This window comes from Anser anser (assembly GCF_964211835.1).
Source record: "Anser anser genome assembly, chromosome: 8".
Classification (NCBI taxonomy): domain Eukaryota; kingdom Metazoa; phylum Chordata; class Aves; order Anseriformes; family Anatidae; genus Anser; species Anser anser.
The window spans coordinates 25,441,148-25,460,538 of NC_139728.1; the positions used below are offsets into that span (position 1 = coordinate 25,441,148).

The 19,391-nt window shown below is 51.7% G+C and overlaps 2 protein-coding genes across 2 annotated transcripts; both read right to left on the reverse strand.

Annotated features, from left to right (window-relative positions):
• Nucleotides 1-11,563: 11,563 nt before the first annotated feature.
• DMRTA2 (DMRT like family A2) lies at nt 11,564-14,124 on the reverse strand. The gene is made up of 2 exons (XM_083845682.1): nt 13,487-14,124; nt 11,564-13,321 (listed from the first exon to the last, which is right to left on the reverse strand). Exons 1-2 carry the CDS (start codon nt 13,977-13,979, stop codon nt 12,444-12,446), a joined length of 1,371 nt encoding a protein of 456 aa, XP_083701808.1. The 5' UTR covers nt 13,980-14,124; the 3' UTR covers nt 11,564-12,443.
• A 1,195-nt stretch (nt 14,125-15,319) lies between these two features.
• LOC310903077 (uncharacterized protein) lies at nt 15,320-18,153 on the reverse strand. The gene is made up of 3 exons (XM_083845683.1): nt 17,604-18,153; nt 16,987-17,119; nt 15,320-16,859 (listed from the first exon to the last, which is right to left on the reverse strand). The coding sequence occupies exons 1-3, from the start codon at nt 17,950-17,952 to the stop codon at nt 16,739-16,741; spliced, it is 603 nt and encodes a 200-aa protein (XP_083701809.1). The 5' UTR covers nt 17,953-18,153; the 3' UTR covers nt 15,320-16,738.
• Nucleotides 18,154-19,391: the final 1,238 nt, after the last annotated feature.

Here is a 19,391-nt window from a genome sequence, read left to right on the forward strand (position 1 = left end):
ATATAAACCTGATTGGTCATCAAGAAAGATCTGGATGAATGATGCAAGAAAAATGAGACTAGTGACTTTTCTGGCATGGTTCTCAGTTCTTCACTGTCAGTAAACTAACATGATCTGTCCCAAGAGAGCTTTAAAAAATTATAATAATCTTTTTCTTATAAATTATTTTCCTCTTCACTAGAAATTCTGCTGTAATGGTAACTATAACATGTATTTCCATGTTCAAGCAGCATATTTACAAGGCTAGTATCCAACCTGCTTTTCCAAGTCAGCATTTTAAACAAAGTGATTTCTAACTTGTTACTGTATTTTGGTGAACACTTGGAGCTGTCCAAGACACACAGAAAAAGCAGTCCTGATTGTCTAGACTGTGAATTCTTTAAAGACAGAGGAAATACATCAGTATGAAAGTCACTGAGACCATTCACATGCAAAAAAATAACACAGATAGTGGTTCACAAGCTCATGTCTGACACACTGCCTTTGGTATTTCAAGTTTAAAACTGGCTATCAGGTACAGGGGCATGTGGTCTACTACCTAATTTTGTATCTTGCCTTTGCAGTGTGGATCTCATTGATCTAGTTCAGGTATAGATTTTGGTCCTATTGTCACATTCTAATTTCTCGTATGTATTGTTACATTCCTAATCTACACAAAACAAATTTTCACAAAACATCTACTTCTCACTGATCTCCTGAGAATACATTTGCTATAACCTAGACCCTTGCTATACTCAACTTTATATCAGCAGCACATGGGCACACATATACTACATTTCATGTTACTGGCAGCAATATATTTAAAAAAAAAAAAAAAATGACAATATCCTCAAGGGGTGCTAGCTGCTGTCACTGAATCCAGCCAGGACAATCCACATGAGGTTGCAAGGATCCGTAGAACTTACTGTTTGGTTACAAAGTCTCTCAGAAATGTACTGCGTAAAGACAGGGGCAAAAACCCACACTGACTTCAGTGGTTTTCACAAGAGAAAATGAAAATGAAAACAGAAATTAACAATGTAATTTCAATGCAATTTCAATGTCTCTCAAGAGTCAATGTCTCTTACGAGGCTTGTCTTATCTCAGATACAATAGGTGTTCTTGCTGATGCTCTAAGATATTTTTTAAGTCAACAGTGTGCCAATGGTATCCCAAAATATCAAATAAAAAGATCCACACATCTTGCTTTCACCAGCTCCTCTATGTCCAACCCAGGCAATGCCCACTGCAGCCGAATGTCCCTGGTGCATCTCTACAACGCTGTGAAGAAATCACACCCGTGTTTAACCAAAATTGCTTAACAGAAGCTAGAAATGAAAACTAACCAAATACTCACAAGGGGAGGAGTGGGTCCTTTGGGCTGCAAAGGCTGGTGTGATCCAGGTGGAAGTTTCCCTCTGAGGCAAGAGGCGCTGAGGGAACCAAGGCCCAGGGCCTCCTCGCCGCCATTTTGTTTCACTCAAGACAGCGGGTTCTAAATGAACCCAATGCCTTGGCCATGGCAGCCGCTCCTCTGAGAGCCTGAGCAGGGTGTGTGGAGGTAGCCTTGGACCAGGGGCTGAGTTGCTGGATCAAGCAGGAGGCACTGGGGTAATGCTGGGAGACCCACAGCCACCCTCATCCACAGGGGACTCTGGTCAGGTGCAGTCAAGTGGGGTGTTGCTGAGGGGCCTTCCCCTCCTGAAGCAGGAGCCTGGGGTTAGGCAAGCTGCTGCCGTACCTCAGCTTCATGCTGCGGCCTCCATGCATTTGTGCCTCACAAAAGCTAAATGGTTGCTTTGGCTCCAACAAGATGATAAAATGACCCACAAAATCACCACCACCACCCAAAAAAAAAAAATGGAAAGCAAAAAAACTAGTGATCATAATGAACTATCTAGACCTGAGATTATTAATACTATTAGAAGCACAGAAGCAATTGAACTCTCAATTCTACTTCTGTAACACTTGAGCATTTAGTACTGCTTTCCTTTTTCAAACCACTCTTGCTGTTCCTGATCTGTAGGTATTCTTTTTGATGAGTTATTTCACCTCATCATAACATGACCGTAGAATAACCACAGAAACTGAGGATGGTGGGCCAAAAGAGGAAACAAAACATAAATTTCTCTAAAGAAAATGTCTCTCATGATAAAGCAACAGTCACCTGGGCTACTCAAAAATGAATGCTGTAGGGTTTTTTCTCATCCTCAAAACTACTCTGTATTTCACAGGTAACAGTGTATTTAAGTGTAGGTAGGAAAAGTTGCGGTGAATTTTTCCCATTAGTTATATCGATCTATATCAGTCTAATTTCCCATTAGTTGCATCAGCCTAGTAGCTATATTAGGGAAAGAGAATTTCACCTTTTTCCCTCCTTTCTCCCTAATGCCCAGGAATACATCATAAAACTCTACAAAATAGCCATAAGGGTAGAAACACTGGTGGTCTTCCAAGAGTAACATTTCAGAGTGATTCCAGACTGGCCCATTTCACTGGGCCATTAAACCTGGAATTTCAACTGTTACATTAGGTGGCATGGAGAAATTAAACAGTGTTTTCAATGTTTACTGTAGTTACAGTCTAATAGCTAGTGTCCATTTTGTCACCAGCCATCACACACGGGATTATTGGGATGAGGCAGTGATTTTTCTACATTCTGTTTAAGCAGACCAAACTCCACCTTCAATTTTTAAGTCACGTTCTGTAAGAAAAATCCTACTTAGCCATCAGTGGCACACAATGGCCCCATATCCTTATTTTCTTACTTGTCTTTCGCAATAGTTCTGAGGTGTTGTCAGCACTGGAGTGATGTTTTAACAGTGTATCTCATGTTCCCACTTTCTTTGAGTACTCTCTTATTTCCTTCAGACTACAAAACCAAGACAGATAGGTTTGCTGGAGCACCAACAGGATTTTCCCCCTTCCAACAACATGAATGTCTTTATTGTTCATTAAATGCCTTTCTGCAGAAACTGAGCGATGGTATTTATGTATTATTAATGTTAGAAACCTGTGGGAATGTAAAAAAATATATTTTTTTTTATTTTTGTACTCCATGCTCCATCCTGTTAAGTCTATTGACTTAATAAAACAAGCCACCTACAATTATTCATCATTTTTAATCACAGTGAGGTATACCAGTAGGAATAGCCATTTTCAATGCAAGTTTTCTAGGCAGAGAAGAACTCATAATTCATTGTCTGCCTAAGGAGCTCTCTAAGGAGAAGGTTTGTACTCCTTCATCTTGTTTGCTCTGTTGGTTGATTGGCATGTATCTCTGTATATAACTATATCTATGGCACAATGTTATAATAGCAAGGAAAACAAAATTATTACCTCTGCCTGACATTTCATCAGCAATACTTGGGAAATATTGTCCCTGAAAAACACAGAACAGGGGGTTACAATTAACACTAGGAAGTGTTAATTAGACAGAGCTGGAATGACTTATTATAAAGCAGAGCGTATTTTACTTTTCCATGTCTCACAACAGTATAGCTTCCTGAGCAAACTCAGGGGCTCTGCTCGTGTAGTGGGAAGTGAGGAAATATATAACCCCTTGTTGCTATACTTTATCACTGAACAAGTACTTATTAACAAGCTTATTCTTTGGCACATGTTAGTATATAGTCAGGACATAGGGTCTCTTTTGCCATTGTTAGAGCTCTGCTCTAAACTCCGAGGAATTTGACACATTTTAATGAATGAAGACAGAGTCCAGGAGAGCTTTCCTGCAACAGAGATTGCACGCTTAATTAGGACCCTTATTAAAAATAAATACTCAAGTAGTACAAAAGTCTGCAATTCAAGCCCTATGCATCTCTTCCTAAAACAGGAGACTGTCAGTTTTAGTAGTGACTTTTAAAAATTAAAAATTGTTTTCAGTAGCTCAAGGTCACACAGTGTTGATAAATCAGCAGCAGAATTTAGTACACAAACCAAGTCTTCTGAGACCCATGTGCAGTTTTCACTACAAAACCTCACAGCTTCCTTCATTTACAAGGTCCCAGTGCTCCTCTGCAACAGCAATGTCTCATTCTTATTCCATGAGAATAATCCATTGAAAGTTAAACAAACCAACCTCTAAAGGTAAGGGATAATTGTACCTTTCAAAAGACTTGATATATGAAATAAGTATGCATTACTATAAATGTACCACACTCAGCTGAAGTGTCAATTTTACCTATTTCACGAATCACTTCATTTTCAGATTAATCTCTGAGCAGATCGGGGGCCCACACCCACTGAGCACCAGCAGCATGTTGCTACCACAGGAAGCACTTCTGTGCTGTGCATCCTGCTTCAAGACAACACTCTGTGCTTGGTTTTGTGAAGAAACAAAGAAGACTTGCCCAGGTGAGACCAGAATCTATAAATGTAACTTTTGAGACCCCCAATTGCACCAAAATTTAAACTGAGGGGAAAGAGACTAAGTCATTGTCATTTGTGGCAAAATAAAACCCGATTACAGCCAGACAGGGTAAAGTACACCACTATTTTCATTGTTGTTGCTCATAAAGCCTTCAGAAGCCTTAAGAAAAATAACTACAGCCTATTATTAAAAAAAAAAAAAGCTCAAAAAAAAAAACAGAGAACAAAACATTAAAAGGTTATCTTATGTATACATAATTTTTGAAAATTTAAAAAAAAAAAGGCACAACAGTAGTTAGGGGATTAAAAAATGTAAATGTTTAAAATCAAACATTTGAGGAGCCATCTAAAAATGTGCACTTTGGGATAAAAAATCATGCAAAATTTATTTTTGTTATGATGAAATTAATCATTGGACTGGTGAGGCACGAGTTTCAATTAAGGTTAAAAAAAAAAAAAGATTAATGATACCATAAACATCTGCAAAACAATAGACACAGTCAACAAAGATGGCTCTGTGCAAAACATTTACTGAAAATCACCAACAGGATCCCTTTTGCTGTTGCATTTTGGATGCCAGATGGCTGGAGGGAGTTCCAGCAGGCAATTTCTTAATGAGAGAGCCGCTGCCCAATATCATTGACATCCATCAGCTGCAGCATCTACCCTGCTGAGGCATCCAAGAAAAACAGAGATTTTTACCAATGACTTCACCAGATCAGCCTCAGCTTTTTACAGTTTATGAAACATCATTTGCTCCTGTTCAGTTCAGCACATCTAATCAGGACTAACTTTGCTTTGACATTTCAGTGATGACTAATAAAATAACGCAGGAGGTAAGGCTCCCAGGTCATCCCTGATTTTAAAAACACACTATTGTTCATTGCCCCCATCACCACAGACTTCCAGCTTAACAGAGCCATCTCCCACCTGATAGCTGAGTACACAATTTTTCCAGCTCTGCTCTACAGTTCGAAACAACTCTGCTAGCCAAGCATGCTGATGAACACATCTTGCACAGGTTTTGAACTCTTTGCAAATCAAAGATGTACGTATCTTTTCATGCTGAGATAAAGCAAGTTCTTCTTTTGGTGACCAAGGTACAAGACACCCAAAAAAAAAAAAAAAAAGAGTGCTCTCCCAGGAGAGAATTAGGAAGCCAAAATTAAAGATTCACAGATTCCTACCGGGGTAGTTAACGTACATTTCAGCCTGACATCAGAATCCTTAGCCATTTTAATGTAACTATTAAAGAACAACATAATAATAGTGAAACACATCATAATGCCTTTTCCAGCGTCTCCAGTGTCTGCCAGAGCTGTGGGGTAGATCCTGGATACTTTGATACCATTACACTCTGAGTAGTTTAGAGTTGGGTTAACTCATTAGTCTGCTGTGAAGGAGATGAAGTTTGTAAGCTACCTGATGAATGAATCCCCAAATCTACGAGCCTTATACTATTTTCTGCATGTTCAAAATTATGTTCTGATGGATCTGAAAAAAAGAAAGAAGGGTATGGATTTTAGTGAGGGGCCAGCCCTGTTTGCCTGCCAGATCTACGAGACCATTTTCTGACTCTTGGCCCCATTGCATTAGGATTATCTTTTCTGTGTCAAAGCAAAGCTTCATCATGTGGACAAAAAGAATTATTAGAGAAATTAACCATAATTCATCCCTCCAAGCATGAAAAAGCCGGGCATCTTGTAACTTCATTCTAGTGCACTAGTCTGAGCACTGCAGTTTTATTTCATCTTCTGTGTGCATGAACATGTGCCATTTACTCCTATTGAACAGGTCTTTAATTAAATTCTCATAACCAGCGTGAGATATCCGAGTCTTCCCTTGCAAAGCAAAAGCTCTTTAAATTATAATCTCCACTATTAGCTCCATTCATTTGGCTGTAAATATCTAGGGCTAACCTTTCAAGTAGGAGATTTAGGAAACTGGGGAAATCCATAGGTTCTACCCAAGTAGATCACAGGCTTCCCCAGGCCATGAGAAGAAATCAATATCCCGTATCCCACTTACAAGAAAGTGAGGTAATATTTTGATACCTTTGTTCCCTATAAATCTGTTTCATCAGTAAGTCAGTCCCTGCTGCACAAATCCAAGCTCGTTCTGTCAGTGTCTTCTCCTGGTGCCGTGGCTGCCCTCAGTCAGAAGCTCATGGTCTCTGGATCCAGCTCCATTTAGCAAGGGCCATGCCCTCCTCCCTTCCCCGACTCCACGTCCTGCTGACCTCTAAACCCTTTTCTCAATCTGCTGAATGGTTTATGGGTGTACTGCCCCTGCTCCTGTCTTGTTGAATCTCTGTGAACCTCTTCTATATTCTGGGTCAGGGCTAGTAACCCATTCCAGTTCCAAACATCTGATTTTAGCAAAGACCTCAGCATTTTAAGGCCAACCAGTCTTGTTAAGTCTCTCTGTAAACATAAACCCCAAACAGATCTTTTTAAAAGCCTTTGTAATTCATGCTTTCCATCTGCCTGTCAGACCACACGAAAAGATTCACTCTGTTTCTGGTTTCCTTTCCATTTTCCTCTCCCCCCAAGGAGTCTGCCCTGCTGTCACAAACCTACACAGACTTGCACAGATCCTGCTCGTCTCTTATATATACCAACTTAAATGGTCAACTACTTTCTGAAAATATGCATAGCAGATTTGTAATTACTGATGGGCAGTGGGACTTTGGGCAAATGTTTTCAATGAATTTCTACATTGTTTTCTGAAATTCTTAAATTCATCTAGGTTTTCCCTCCAGTCATTTTTCATTCTTTCCTGTAATTGGAAAAAAAAAATCATCATCATCACCACGAAGAAATAACCCTTATCATTACTCTTACAAGTTTTACAGTACGCTACTAAGATCCAAAACCACAGTTATAAAAGAAACGAGGAAATGTAAGGCAGGGAAAAAAAATAATCCAAATCCTGACTCCCTGAAAGTATACAGACATTGAGGTCATGTGAAAGGATTCATCCTTACCCACACACACAGATCTGCATTGCGGAGTTCATTTAGGAAATGTTCTGTGTGAAGTCAGGGACCAGAGTGCATCCCACACATCACCATTTCTTACAGAAAATGTACCCACAGATCGTGGGTGACAAGATTTTGCTGTTCCATCAACACAGGTCTGTCAGGAAGCACTGTTTTTCCCTCTAGTTTAAAGTTTGCAAGGAGTTAAGATAAAATCTAAGACTTTAGCTCCCACGTGCAGATAAATCCAACACTGCACAAAACAACATTCCAGGCAGAATTATCCCCCAGGCGTGTGTCTCATCATGCCCTTGTCCACGTGTCTGCCAAATTCACACCTGGGGTAGAGCCGAACAGGAGCTTTCTATCCTATTTCGACAGAGCCAGCCTCAGCCTCTGTTAGGGTTAGATGCGGTTAGCAATCAGCCTGTTGCAGTTTGGACTGCTAGTAAGTCTTCCTGTCTTTAAGCATTTCCATCTCTCTTGACTTACTCGCTTCCACATGAACAATCAATGAGTCACTGTAAAAACACCCATCCCCATTCTACGCCGATGGCCAGTTGCTCAGCCTGCGTTGTGAGGACGCATGTAATTGAATCTCCTGATCTCTTATCACTATATCTGAAATTAAGAGCTTCTCATAGTTTCCCTGAAAACTTGAATCCTGCCATGCAGTACCTTCTTAGTCTTGTTTAGCCTTTGCAGTGCAAAGGCTGCCTCTGGAAAGGCACTTTGTAACAGGCTTTGAAGGCAGCCCGAGGAGCTGCCTGGCACGTCCCATGGCGATGGCTGCTCTTCAGCCCAGTGACTGACACGGCATTTTCATCATGCTCTCATAATACGGGCACCGAGACCTTATTCCAGGGACTCCCGAGCACTATCACAGCCCTCACTCCTGCACCGAGCTCCCTGTGAGCTCTCATGAGCCCAAGGCCCTTCCAGCCCCCTCTGGTGTGCTGGAATTCACCCCCGGACCCTGCAAGCTGTGTGAAGGCCCTGCTTGCCCTCTGCTCCCTGCTCCTTCCACCCCCAGCATCACCCCACTCCGGGTAGGGCCTCACACCTGCCTGGGGTCAGCCAGCATCTTCCCGGCCATCCCCCCCCAGCAATACCTCCCTCTCCCTGCACCCTCGTTCCCCTCGATGGGTCCCCCAAATCCCGAAGGCAAGGCCCGGGCAGGATGTTCGGCTGGTGCTGATGCTCGGCTGGTGCTGTACACAGGGGCTGGTGATGCACGGGGCGGCTCGGCTCCGGAGCGTTTCTTCCATTTATGGTTGGATTTTACAGAAATGAGGGGATCTTGCTGAAAAGGGATCGGTTTTAGATGAAAATGTGCGTTAAAGTTCCTTTCTTTTTCCTGAAAACGAAAAGCTCGTTTTAAAAATAAAAAGGGAAAAGCGTTGTGTAACTTTAGTTTATTTCGTGTTTCTTGTCTCTTTTCCACCTCAAAACCAACATCGCGTTTTCTTAATTTTTCCAATAAAAAGACGAGGGGAAATAAAAGGGGGGGGGGGGGGTCTGCAAAGGAACAGCAACGGAGCAGGAATCGTTTTTGCAGCAGAGCATTTCTGCCGAAACCCGACTGAATCGGGGAGACCGAGACGGGAACGAACCCCGAGGCTCCCCCGTTGTCCCCGGAGCGGCACCGCCCGGCCCCGCCGGGTCCCCGCGCTCCGGCTCCGGGCTCCGCCGCCGCTCCCCGGTGCGGGGCTCCCGGAGGCAGCGGCTGCAGCCTCCTCGCCCTGCGGAGCCGCTCCTCCTCGGGTTTTCCACCTGCTGGCTCACGTCTCGATATAGTAAAGACTTCCCCGGTGTCGTCCCGGCACGGGAGGGCTTGCCGCAGTCGCCATGGGGATGCTATGACAGCGCGGGGGGATGCCCGCTCGGGGAGGGGAGGCAGGGGAAAAGTTTGGGGGGCGCCTTGGGAACGCCTCGCCCGGCGCCCCGCTGGACCCATGTCGGGACAGGGCGAGACCCGGGCTGGCCGTCGGGAGGACGGGGTGTCCCGGAGGGAGAGCGGGGCGCGGGGAGGCCGGCGGGGCGGGGAGGGGGCCGCTTCCATCCCGGCGGTGCCGAGGCGGGCACGGCAAGCGGCTCTGCTCGCCCAGCGCCCGCTCTCCCTTCCCTGCTTGCCTCCTCGCCTCCTTCCCTCCTTGCCTCCTTCCTTCCTTGCCTCCTTCCCTCCCCGCGGAGGCAGCGCCGTGCTGCGGGCGCTCCCCCAGGCCGGCAGCGGGGCACCGGCAGGCGGGGGAGAGCCGGGAGCAAAAGGCAGGGCCGGAGCCGGAGGGAAGCGACCTCGCCCGGGGGCTCCTTTATCCCCCGGGGCCTCCTTTACCGGCAGGCCGGCGAGGCCCGCGGGGCGAGGGGAGGCGGCTGGGGGATGCCGGAGCCTCCCCCGCCGGCCTGGGCCTCGGCCTCGGAGGCCGCCTGGCAGCGAGCGGGGCGCGGAGGGGTTCACGCTAGGTGAAGGAATGTCGTTTCGCTACTAAACGGTTAGTCTAATTTGATCTTTATTACGGCGCGGATTAGGGCTGATTCCCATCAAACAGCGGCGCCGTTAACATCGCTGCGGAACGCGGCCGGCTGCGTGCGGCGGGCTCCGGTACAGCCCCGCCGCTGCCCGCGACCAATGGATTAGGGTTTAATTAGCAGGGGAGCTTGGTAGCGCTCGCCTGCAGCCTCGCCGCTTTACAAATAATTTATACTCGGTCCCGCGGATTTTTATTCAAGTGACAGCATTTTATTTTACTCTAAAAGGGACCTGAATATTTTATGGCCTGCCAGGGGCTTCTGTACACGAACCTCTCCCAGGCAGCTTCGAACCCAGGGGATTTATTTATTTTTTTTTTAATCTAGGGGAATTACATCAATAGGGACAATGTATCAGGTTCTCTTCCCCCCTCCTGCTGCTCCCCCCAGTTTAACATCCTAAACTATCCATATGAAAGTTAATCGTCGTGATCCCCACGGTCGGCTGTATAAATCCAAGCTCAAGCCAATCTCCAGGACGTGGCAACAATTCGGGTAAATCGTCCTGCCCGGCCAACTACACAAGAATGGCTTTTATAATTAAAAGGGGAGCCGAGTTAAATCAACACCTCCTAAGCCCTTCTCAACAGGGCTAGAATGGGAGAAATGTGGCGACCTGATTTCTTTAAGTAGCAGCTCTTTGTAGCCCATTCATAATGCTAGATATGGAAACCCATCCTGCGCAAAGTCAGCTGCCAACCGAAAAAAAAAAGGAAAAAAAAAGTTTATTCAGATGCTCAAAGTCCATCTTTTTTTTTTCTTTCCAGTCTAACATAACCCTGGCACTTTATAACCAAACAGACAACTCCTTTTCCAATTAAAGTGGAATTAGGAAACTCAATCAAATTAGCTCACTATTAAAGCCCTTCTTTATTAAACCGTTTTATTGTAGTAATATTAAGTTTCACCCGCTCTTGGAACACGAGACTCTAAAAAGTTTCCCTTGTGATATTGATTTGGCTGCTCCCGGGGTGGATCGGGGTCAAAAGTATTTACCTAGGTGTAATCTGTAATATTTACTCCCCGAAGAAAATCTGAAAATTGTATCCAGCTTGATCAATCGCGCCGGGGAGCGCGGAGGGGCGTTTCGCTGCCTCCAGCTTTTGGGGCCGGGGCTGGCCGCCAGCCCCCGGCGACACGGAGCTGTCCCCGGCTGCGGGGCGCCCCCGGCAGCTGGCAGCCCGTGTTTACCCGCGTCTGTTTGCAGTGCGAGAGCAAACAGTCCAGCTGTGCCACCGAGCGCTTCGGGGGGATTAGGTTTCCATACCAACCAACTTGAGGAGCCTTCACGGGTTTCGTTCAGCCCCGCACCGCGCCCGCTCCGGGTGCGTGAGCATCCCCCGGGCAGGCACGAAGCGGGATGGGGCCGCGGCAGCGCCAGCCCCGCGGCACCCAGGAGCCCCCCAGACCCCGAAAGCAAAGCGGAGGGGTGCTCCCGGAGCAGCAGCCGGGCGCGCCCCCGCGCCCCGTACGGCCCCGGGGAGCAGGAAGCCCCCGCGCCGTTCAGTGCCGGCACGCCAAGGGCAGATCTTCTGAAAGTGACAGGAAAAAGAAAAAAGAAAAAAAAAACGGCAAGGTTTGTAAGGAAAAGTTCCCGCTTCAACTTGCATCTCCGGTTTTTATTAATTTTTTTCTGGCGTGAATAAGATAAAGACCGGAACTGGAAATAAACTTCTTTAACAATTTCAGTTGATACAGAAATTGGTCCCATTTGTAGGCTTCGTTTTTATTTGCAAATTTTCCGGAGACTATCTGGTTTAACGATGATAAAAATGTAATAAACATATTTGTACTAGTTTTGTAAACTCCTTCAGATACTGACCGTGCTTGCCAAACCAATCTCCCAAAACACACTCTCACCGCCTGATCAAATACCACTTGCCACTTATACCACTGTCGGTTTTTTTTTTTAATAGAAAATAACATTTATTTCTATGAAATGGAAACACAGAATTACCTGTTAGAAACAGCAAGAAGTTTGCTACATTGGAACGAGAAAGCAATTTTCTTGCAGATCACAAATGAAGGAGGCTTATTAAATCGTCATACACCATTGGCGCCTGGGTCCTACGGACAGTTACAAATATATCTACTTTCCAATGTTATATACAGGTCGTAACATTTCTGGGGGTGGGAGGAAGAAGGGCTTTCAATTTGACGATATATTTCATCTATATGCCTGGTAAGTATTACAATGAGCTGTCTAACCTTTAGCTTAACGTTAATACCAAGTTCACCTACGAGTTACATTAATAACTTAGATTTCCATTTTATAACATTATACACTTGCTAGTATACATATATATAAATGTATGGGGGGAGTGTGTGTGTGTGTGTGTGCGTGCGGTGCGTGTGCACATACCCACCCCGCAGCGCACCCAGGGTACATCCATGCTTATGGCCATAAGCAACAAAGAGCGACTCATGTCTCCCCAACCCAAGCGCACCTTCTGGCCCTCCGAAGGCACCCTGCTCTGCCCAGCTCCCTGCCCACCCCCAAGTGCCACCAAGGGCGGTGGCAGCAACCTCACCCAGGCCCCCTGGCCATCCTGGCACCCCCCACCCCGCCGCCGAGGCCGCGCTATTGCTTCTCGGGGGTGTTGTTGACCATGGGCCCGTAGAGGCCGCCGGAGTAGACCTGCTCCTTGTGCACGGCGGAGCGGTCTCGCATGAGGTCGCTGAAGGCGTAGTCCACGGGCGGCCGAAAGCCGAGCGTGGGCATGAGCCCGGCCGTCGAGTAGGGGGTCATGAAGGCCAGTCCCCGGCTGTGCGCCGAGTAGGCGAGGCGCAGCGGGTTGAGTCCCAGGTGGGTGCCCAGCGGGTAGGCGCTGGCCTCGGCCCCGAAGTGCGTGGCGTTGGGCTGCAGTGGGGAGAAGGCCGAGCGGCTGCCCAGCGTGCCGATGGCGGGGGCCATGGCTCCGGCTATCAAGGGCCGGTGGTGGTGGGCGGCGGCGGCCGGGGCTGGCGGGAGGCCCTGCAGGGCGCCGTCCCGAGCCCAGCCCTCCTCGGGGCCCTTGTCCGGGCCGCGGTTGTTGAGGATCTGCTCGATGGCCTGCACCACGTCGCCGCCGCAGCCCTGCAGCACCAGCTCCAGCACGCTGCGCTTGTGCGCCGGGAAGACGCGCGTCAGGATGTCGATGGGAGTCCGCTGCCGGCCGCCGGCCGAGGGCGACGGGTCCTGCTCGTCCTTGTCCGCCTCCGAGCCCGAGTCCGAGCCCAGCGGGCTGATGGAGCCCGGGCTCTCCTCGCCCTCCTTCGGGCCCTTGGAGACGGGCGAGCTGAGGAAGGACTCGCCGTCCCCGTTCTCCGAGCCCGAGCCGTGGCGAGCCTCCGGGGAGGAGGTGCCGGGCGCGGACTCGCCGTCGGGGGACAGGGGCTTCCCGGCCGCCTGCTGCGGGGTCACGGCGCGGCTCGGCAGCAGCGTCTTGGGGAACAGCTCGAACTTCTGCACCTTGGCGTCTGCGGGGCGCGGGGGGGGAGAAGGGAGAGAGCCGTCAGCGCGGCCGCCAGCCCCGCACACACACACGCACACCGCCACGCACCCCCCGGCCCCGTCCGCCCGTCCGTCCGCCCGTCCGTCCGTCCCACACCCCCGCCCTCAGCCCCGTCCCCTCGCGGCCTCACCTGAGGCGCCGGCGCCTCCCTCGCCGCCGGCCCCGGCGCAGACGGAGCCGAAGACCTCGTACGCGGGCCGGGGCGGGATGATGCCGTTGGCGGCCGCCAGGGCCAGCCCCTCGGCGGTGCCGTAGAGCAGCTGCAGCTCGCGGGCCTCGTTCTCCTCCTGCGCCTGCTGGCGGCGCAGCGCCACCTGGGCGGCCATGACGCGCTGCCGCTCGGCGATCAGGGTGCACTTGGCGCACATGCAGTCCTTCCAGCGGCAGTACCGCTTGTGGCCCTTCAGCGCCGACACCACGCCGTGGTTGCGGCACCGGGCGCACTTGGGCGTCCGCGGGTACTTCTCGGCCGCCCGCAGCAGCAGCGGCGGAGCCCGCAGCAGGCTCCCGGCCACGCTCACCGGCAGCGTCGCCGCCGCCGCAGCCGCCGCCGCAGCCACCGAGCTGGGGGGCACCGGAGGGGCCGCGGCGGGCACGCTGGGCAGCTCCGAGCGCAGCTCCATGCCGCCGGCCGGAGGGAAGGGCCGAGCCCGACGGCGGCCCCCAAGGGGCCGGGGCACCCGCGGAGCGCCGCCGGGGCTCTAGGCGCGGGGACGGGGCGCGGGCGGGGTCCCGGGGGGCGGCATGCGAGCCCCCCCCGCCTCTCGCCGCGGCCCCGGGGCGGCTCCCGGAGCCCCTTCGCGCCCTCCCGCCCGCCCCCCTTCCTTCCTTTCTTCCTTGCTTCCTCGCTCCCCGCCGCGCCCCCGGGACGCGGATCTCGGCGCGCCGCTCAGGCCGCCCCCGCCGCCCCGCTGCCCGGGCGCACCTGGCGGGGCAGCGCCGAGTCCATGGCGCCGGGCTCGCCGCCGAGCTGTGCCGCCCGCCGGGGCCGGCGAACCCCGGTGCCGCCGGGCTCGGCTCCCCTCTCCCCCCTTCCGCTGTTATCACCGATCAGCAGCGTCCCTCCACGGAGCAATCCGGCTCCTCCGGCGGCACGGTCCCTCGCCACGAGGGCAACGATCCAGGAGGGGGGAAAAAAAAGAAACCGCCCCGAGCGGCCGCACCGGGACCGGGCTCCCGCAGCGGGGCGAGCCGACGGCGGCGCCGGGACCCGCGGCCGGGGCCGTTCGGGCCGGTTCGGAAGGGTTCGGCTGGGGCTCGGCGAGGTTCGGAAGGATTCGGAAAGGTTCGGCTGGGCTCGGGACGCGCCCCGCGCGGCCGGAGCTGCCCGGAGAGCGCGGTGGCCGCCGCGCCGCCCGCCGCCACTCGCGCTATTGTTGCGCCCCGCGTTGCCATTAGGCAACATTTGACAACAATGTGGCGCCTGCTATTGGCCAGGGGCGGGAAGCGCCGCTCTGATTGGCCGCCCGCGGGCCCGCCGCGTCCGCCCGGCGGCTGCCGGAGCGCGGGGAGTCGGCGGCGCCCGGGGGGAGCGGGGAGAGCGCGGCCGGCGGGGCCGGGCGTGTGCGAGTGTGTGTGTGTGTGTGTGTGTGTGAGTGTGTCACCGGGAGTGTGTCACTGTGCCACTCGCAGTCCTTGTGCGAGTGTGTAAGAATGTGTCCGATTTCTCGCTACCTGAGAGTTTGGCTTTTCTTTTCTTTTTTTTTTTTTATGTTTTTCTTTTTCTTTTTTTTTCCTTTCCCCCCTCCCCCGTATCCCACTTGAAGCAGCAGTCGCTTTGCCAGTTGCTCGGGTTTATTTTTCTTTTTCTTTTTTTTTTTTCTCAGGGTGTCACTTGTCCAAAGGGTGGCGGGGAAATGCAGTGTGCAAGGTGACCGTTCAGTTGATGGTCTCCCCCTCCCCTTGGCGATTTGGTGTTTTAACAGAACCTAACGATGCCTTTCCTTTCCTTTCCTTTCCTTTCCTTTCCTTTCCTTTCCTTTCCTTTCCTTTCCTTTCCTTTCCTTTCCTTTCCTTTCCTTTCCTTTCCTTTCCTTTCCTTTCCTTTCCTTTCCTTTCCTTTCCTTTCCTTTCCTTTCCTTTCCTTTCCTTTCCTTTCCTCTCCCTTCCTTCCCTTTCCTTTCCCTTCCTTCCCTTTCTCCCTTTCTCTCTCTCTCTCTCTCTTCCTCTTTCTCTTTTCTTTATTTCTGTCTTTCCTAGCTTCTTGCCTTCTTTCTTCTCTCTTTCCTTCTTTCTTTCTTTTCTTCTTTCCCTGTTTCTCTCTCCCTCCCCCTGTCTCCCCCTCCCTCTCCCCCTCTCCCACTCTTTCCTTCCCCTTTCCCTTCTCCCCTCTCCCCAGACCCTCTCTCCCGGCCGCCCCAGGCCCCAGCCGAGGTGAGTGCAGACCCGCTCCGCTCCGCTCCGTGCTCGCTCCGCAGCCCGCTCCCGGCCGCCCCCGCCGGTGCCACTGCCGCCACCGGGCCCGGCGCTGCGCGGGGACAGCGACAGCGAGGGGGGCGGCTCGGGCCGGACACCGTGCGTGAACCCAAAAGCTTTTGTTTTAGCCTTAACCACCCCGCCTTGACGTCACCTTCGCGGGGAACCGGCCCGCCTGGGGAGGAGGTAACGGGCTGGGAGCTTTGGGGGCAAATAACGGCGTCTGCTTCCCCGAGGGCTCTCACCTCTGCTGCCTTCCCACGGGACGCCTCCGGACTCGGCGGCACTCGGCAGAGCCCCCGGGACGAGCTCCGGGGGTTCCCTCCCGATAACGGCACCCCTGGGCTCGCCGCTAAGGACCCGCGGGGAGAAGCAGAGCGCTTTGCATCGCCTTGCTTCGCCTCGCTTCGCTTTGCCTTGCCTTGCTTTGCCTTGCTTTGCCTTGCTTTGCTTTGCCTTGCTTTGCCTTGCTTTGCTTTGCCTTGCATTGCTTTGCTTTGCTTTACCTTGCTTTGCTTTGCTTCACCTTGCTTTGCTTTCCTTCGTTTTGCTTTGCCTTGCTTTACCTTGCCTTGCTTTGCTTCGTTTTGCTTTGCCTTGCTTTACCTTGCCTTGCTTTGCTTCGTTTCTCCCCGCCCTGCCCTGCTTTGCTCGGGACGCGGCTCCCCCCGGGGCGCTCCCACCCGTGCCCTTTCCGCGCAGGGCCGCCCGGCCGCTCCCCGCTGCAGGACACGCGGCGGCCGCTGCCCCTTCCCCTCTGTCACCCTCCTGTGCTTAGGAAAAGTACATTTGGCGGATCCCGCAAACTTCTGATATTTCTTGCCGTTGCACTTACGTCGTTCTTCCCCTTTCTTATATATTTATTTTTAATTTTTATTTTGTTACGGAATGAACGTTTCCCCACCCGACTTTCTGTGTGTGCAGCTGCCACCCGCTCCTCGTGATGAAGGTGTTATGACACCTTTATTTAATACAGTCGAGAAGTCAAAATATCCGATTTAATTTTATTTGCAAGCACTAATTTTACTCTCCGGGGAGAATTACTCAGATCATCTGGTTTAACTGGGAATTCGTAGAACTCGATCAGACTGAAAGAGAAACAATTAAAGTATTGCTTTGTGTGGGCTTAGCACGGAGGAAAGGTTCTCCCTTCTTCCTGGCAGTTTTGTTTGGTTTTGCGTTGTTTCTTTTTTTTTTTTTTTCCCCTGCAAATACCTTCTCCTTTCCGCCCCGAGGCAGCCTGCCATCACCACCGACACGGGACACGGGTTCCGCCGATTTCCCCGCTTCCTTTTTCTTTCAGCTTCGATTTCAATGAAAGGGCTGGGTCCTCCTTTCCTTTCACGGCCTTTTTAAAACAACAAAAAAAATTTTGCAAACAGCCAATTCCAAAACAAATAAATACAAAATACAAAAAAAATAAAGGAAAGTCATCGAGCAGCTGATCAGCCAGTGAAACGCCGTGATTCCTGCGCAGAGCCTCGTCCCGTTAGCGATACCCCAAAGGACGGGGTGGAAGTTTGGAGCACTCGGAGCGCTCAGCGGGCAGCACCCCGACCCCGCCGCGTCCCGCACGGGTCCCGCACGGGTCCCGCACCGCCCTGCTCGGAGCGGGCTCGGGCACCGCGTCCCGGCGCTGCGCACCCCAGCACCCAGCGCCCTTCTCCGTGTGTCCCAGCTCAGCCCCTGGCCCCGGCCCCCTTTCCCCCATGCTGTATTTTCGAGCATCACGCCCAGCACGCAGACAACAGGGAAACACTCCGGGGTTCTTCCCCCACCCCGTAAAAGAAATAAAATAAATAAAATGTTTATTGCAAGAGCACACGACGCACCCCCGGCGTTCGGCAAGTGCTGAGGACGTTTGGCTGCTGCCGGCTCCGGGCCCCCCCCGCTCCTCGGCTCCAGCCGCTGCCCAGCTCCGGCCGCCGGAGCGGCCACTTCCGAGCGGCTTCCAACGACTCCTGCCGTTTTCTTCACAAAGTGCCTCCGGCCAGCACAGCCCGGCCCCCCGAGGCTCGCCTGTCCGCGTATTTTAGCAGCGACCCCGTCCTTGGTGCGCTTCGGAGGCTCTGCCTGTCCCCGAGCCCTGGGAAGCGGGACAGGCGCTGCGCACCTTTCGTACATTTCACCCGAGCAAAACCCAGCCGGGCTGCGGCTCAGCCCGGGCCAGCAGCCCCGCATTTAGTGGGGTGGGGGTTTGGGACTTTGTCCCGCTTTGTCCCGGCGTGGGGTGCCGAGGCTGGGCAGATTTGGGGCCCCACGCACAACCCGCGCGTGGGCGCTGGGCTGCGGGGCGGGAGAGCCTCGGCGCCTTGCGCGATACAACCCGAAACGCTGCTTCTTTCTTTCTTTTTTTTTCCTTCATTTTCTTTCTTTCTTTCTTTCTTTCTTTCCTTTTCTTTTTCCCAGAAAGACCCAATCTCCCCCGTGTTTATCTCCTTCCTCGCTCCCCCCTGATCTCCCTAAAAGCCTCCCTGTGCATCGCTGCACCCGTGCAAAACTTTGAGAGGGCTGCATGCGACGGTGCCGCTGCATCTTCCCCCAATTACAGTAGTAAAATCTTAATTAAAAAGAGCCCGTCTATTGGCTGCCATGCGGGGGAAGGCAGACACGCACGCCCGGAGGCAGCGCAGCGCCCGGAAGCATCCCCGAGAAATATAGTTCTTGATTAGTGTATTTTCATCTCGTTCTTAGCGGAAGACAGTTTGTAAGTACCTGCTAATGTTAGTGCTCTTTAAGGTTTCAATTGTTCTAGGGGGTTTGCCATTGACTTTTTCATTATTTACCTACTGAATCAAAGTAAGCAAATGCCATCTGTTTCCCTGCTGCTATCATCTTCACTTTTAATTATCCGCCCAGCAGCCTAATAGAGATGATATTAAACTAAATCTTTTTGACATTAAAAGTAATTATCCCCAAACCAATATTACAAGCCCGAGCCCCACCTCCCCCCAGGCAGGCGGCACACTCCGCCGAGCCCGGCCGAGCTCCCGCAGCCCGGCGCGGGGAGCGGCTGCAGGGGATCCCCCCGGCCCGGGCTCCTCGAGTAGCTGCGACGTGATTAACTCCATTTCCCCGCTCCCAGTGGGGGAGGAAAGAGAGAAGAGGAGAGAGGTTTGAGGCCGAAGCACGGGAAAAACGGGGCTCGGGGCTGCGGCCGGGGCCGGTGCAGGGCACCCCCAGGGGGCTGCTGGAAAGCCCCCAGCGCCCGGGTGCTGAGCCCAGGGCAGCCCCTCCGAGGATTTTCCCCGTCCCACGGCACCGGCGGAGCGGAGGAGCGGGCTGAGGAGCGGGGTCCGAATTTGGGGAGGGGGCGAGTGGCCGGACAGATGCCACCCCCCCCCCGGGTCACCTCGCTGCGACCCCAACTCCTCGGCCACGTCCCCTTCCTGCCTCTCGCTCTTGGTGCGAGCCGGAGCCGCGGCCCCCATTTCCTTTAATATGTGCTAAACTGAGCTAATTTTAATTGCATGTTTCAACTTTGCTAATTAAATAGAGCGGTCTAATTAAAAGTGACTAGGGAACAGTTTTAATTCAACCCTCTACTTTTTTAACAATCCATTATGCAACAAATCCAGGGTAAGCCCTCCCTTTAAAAAAAGCTACAGATGATTGAGTTT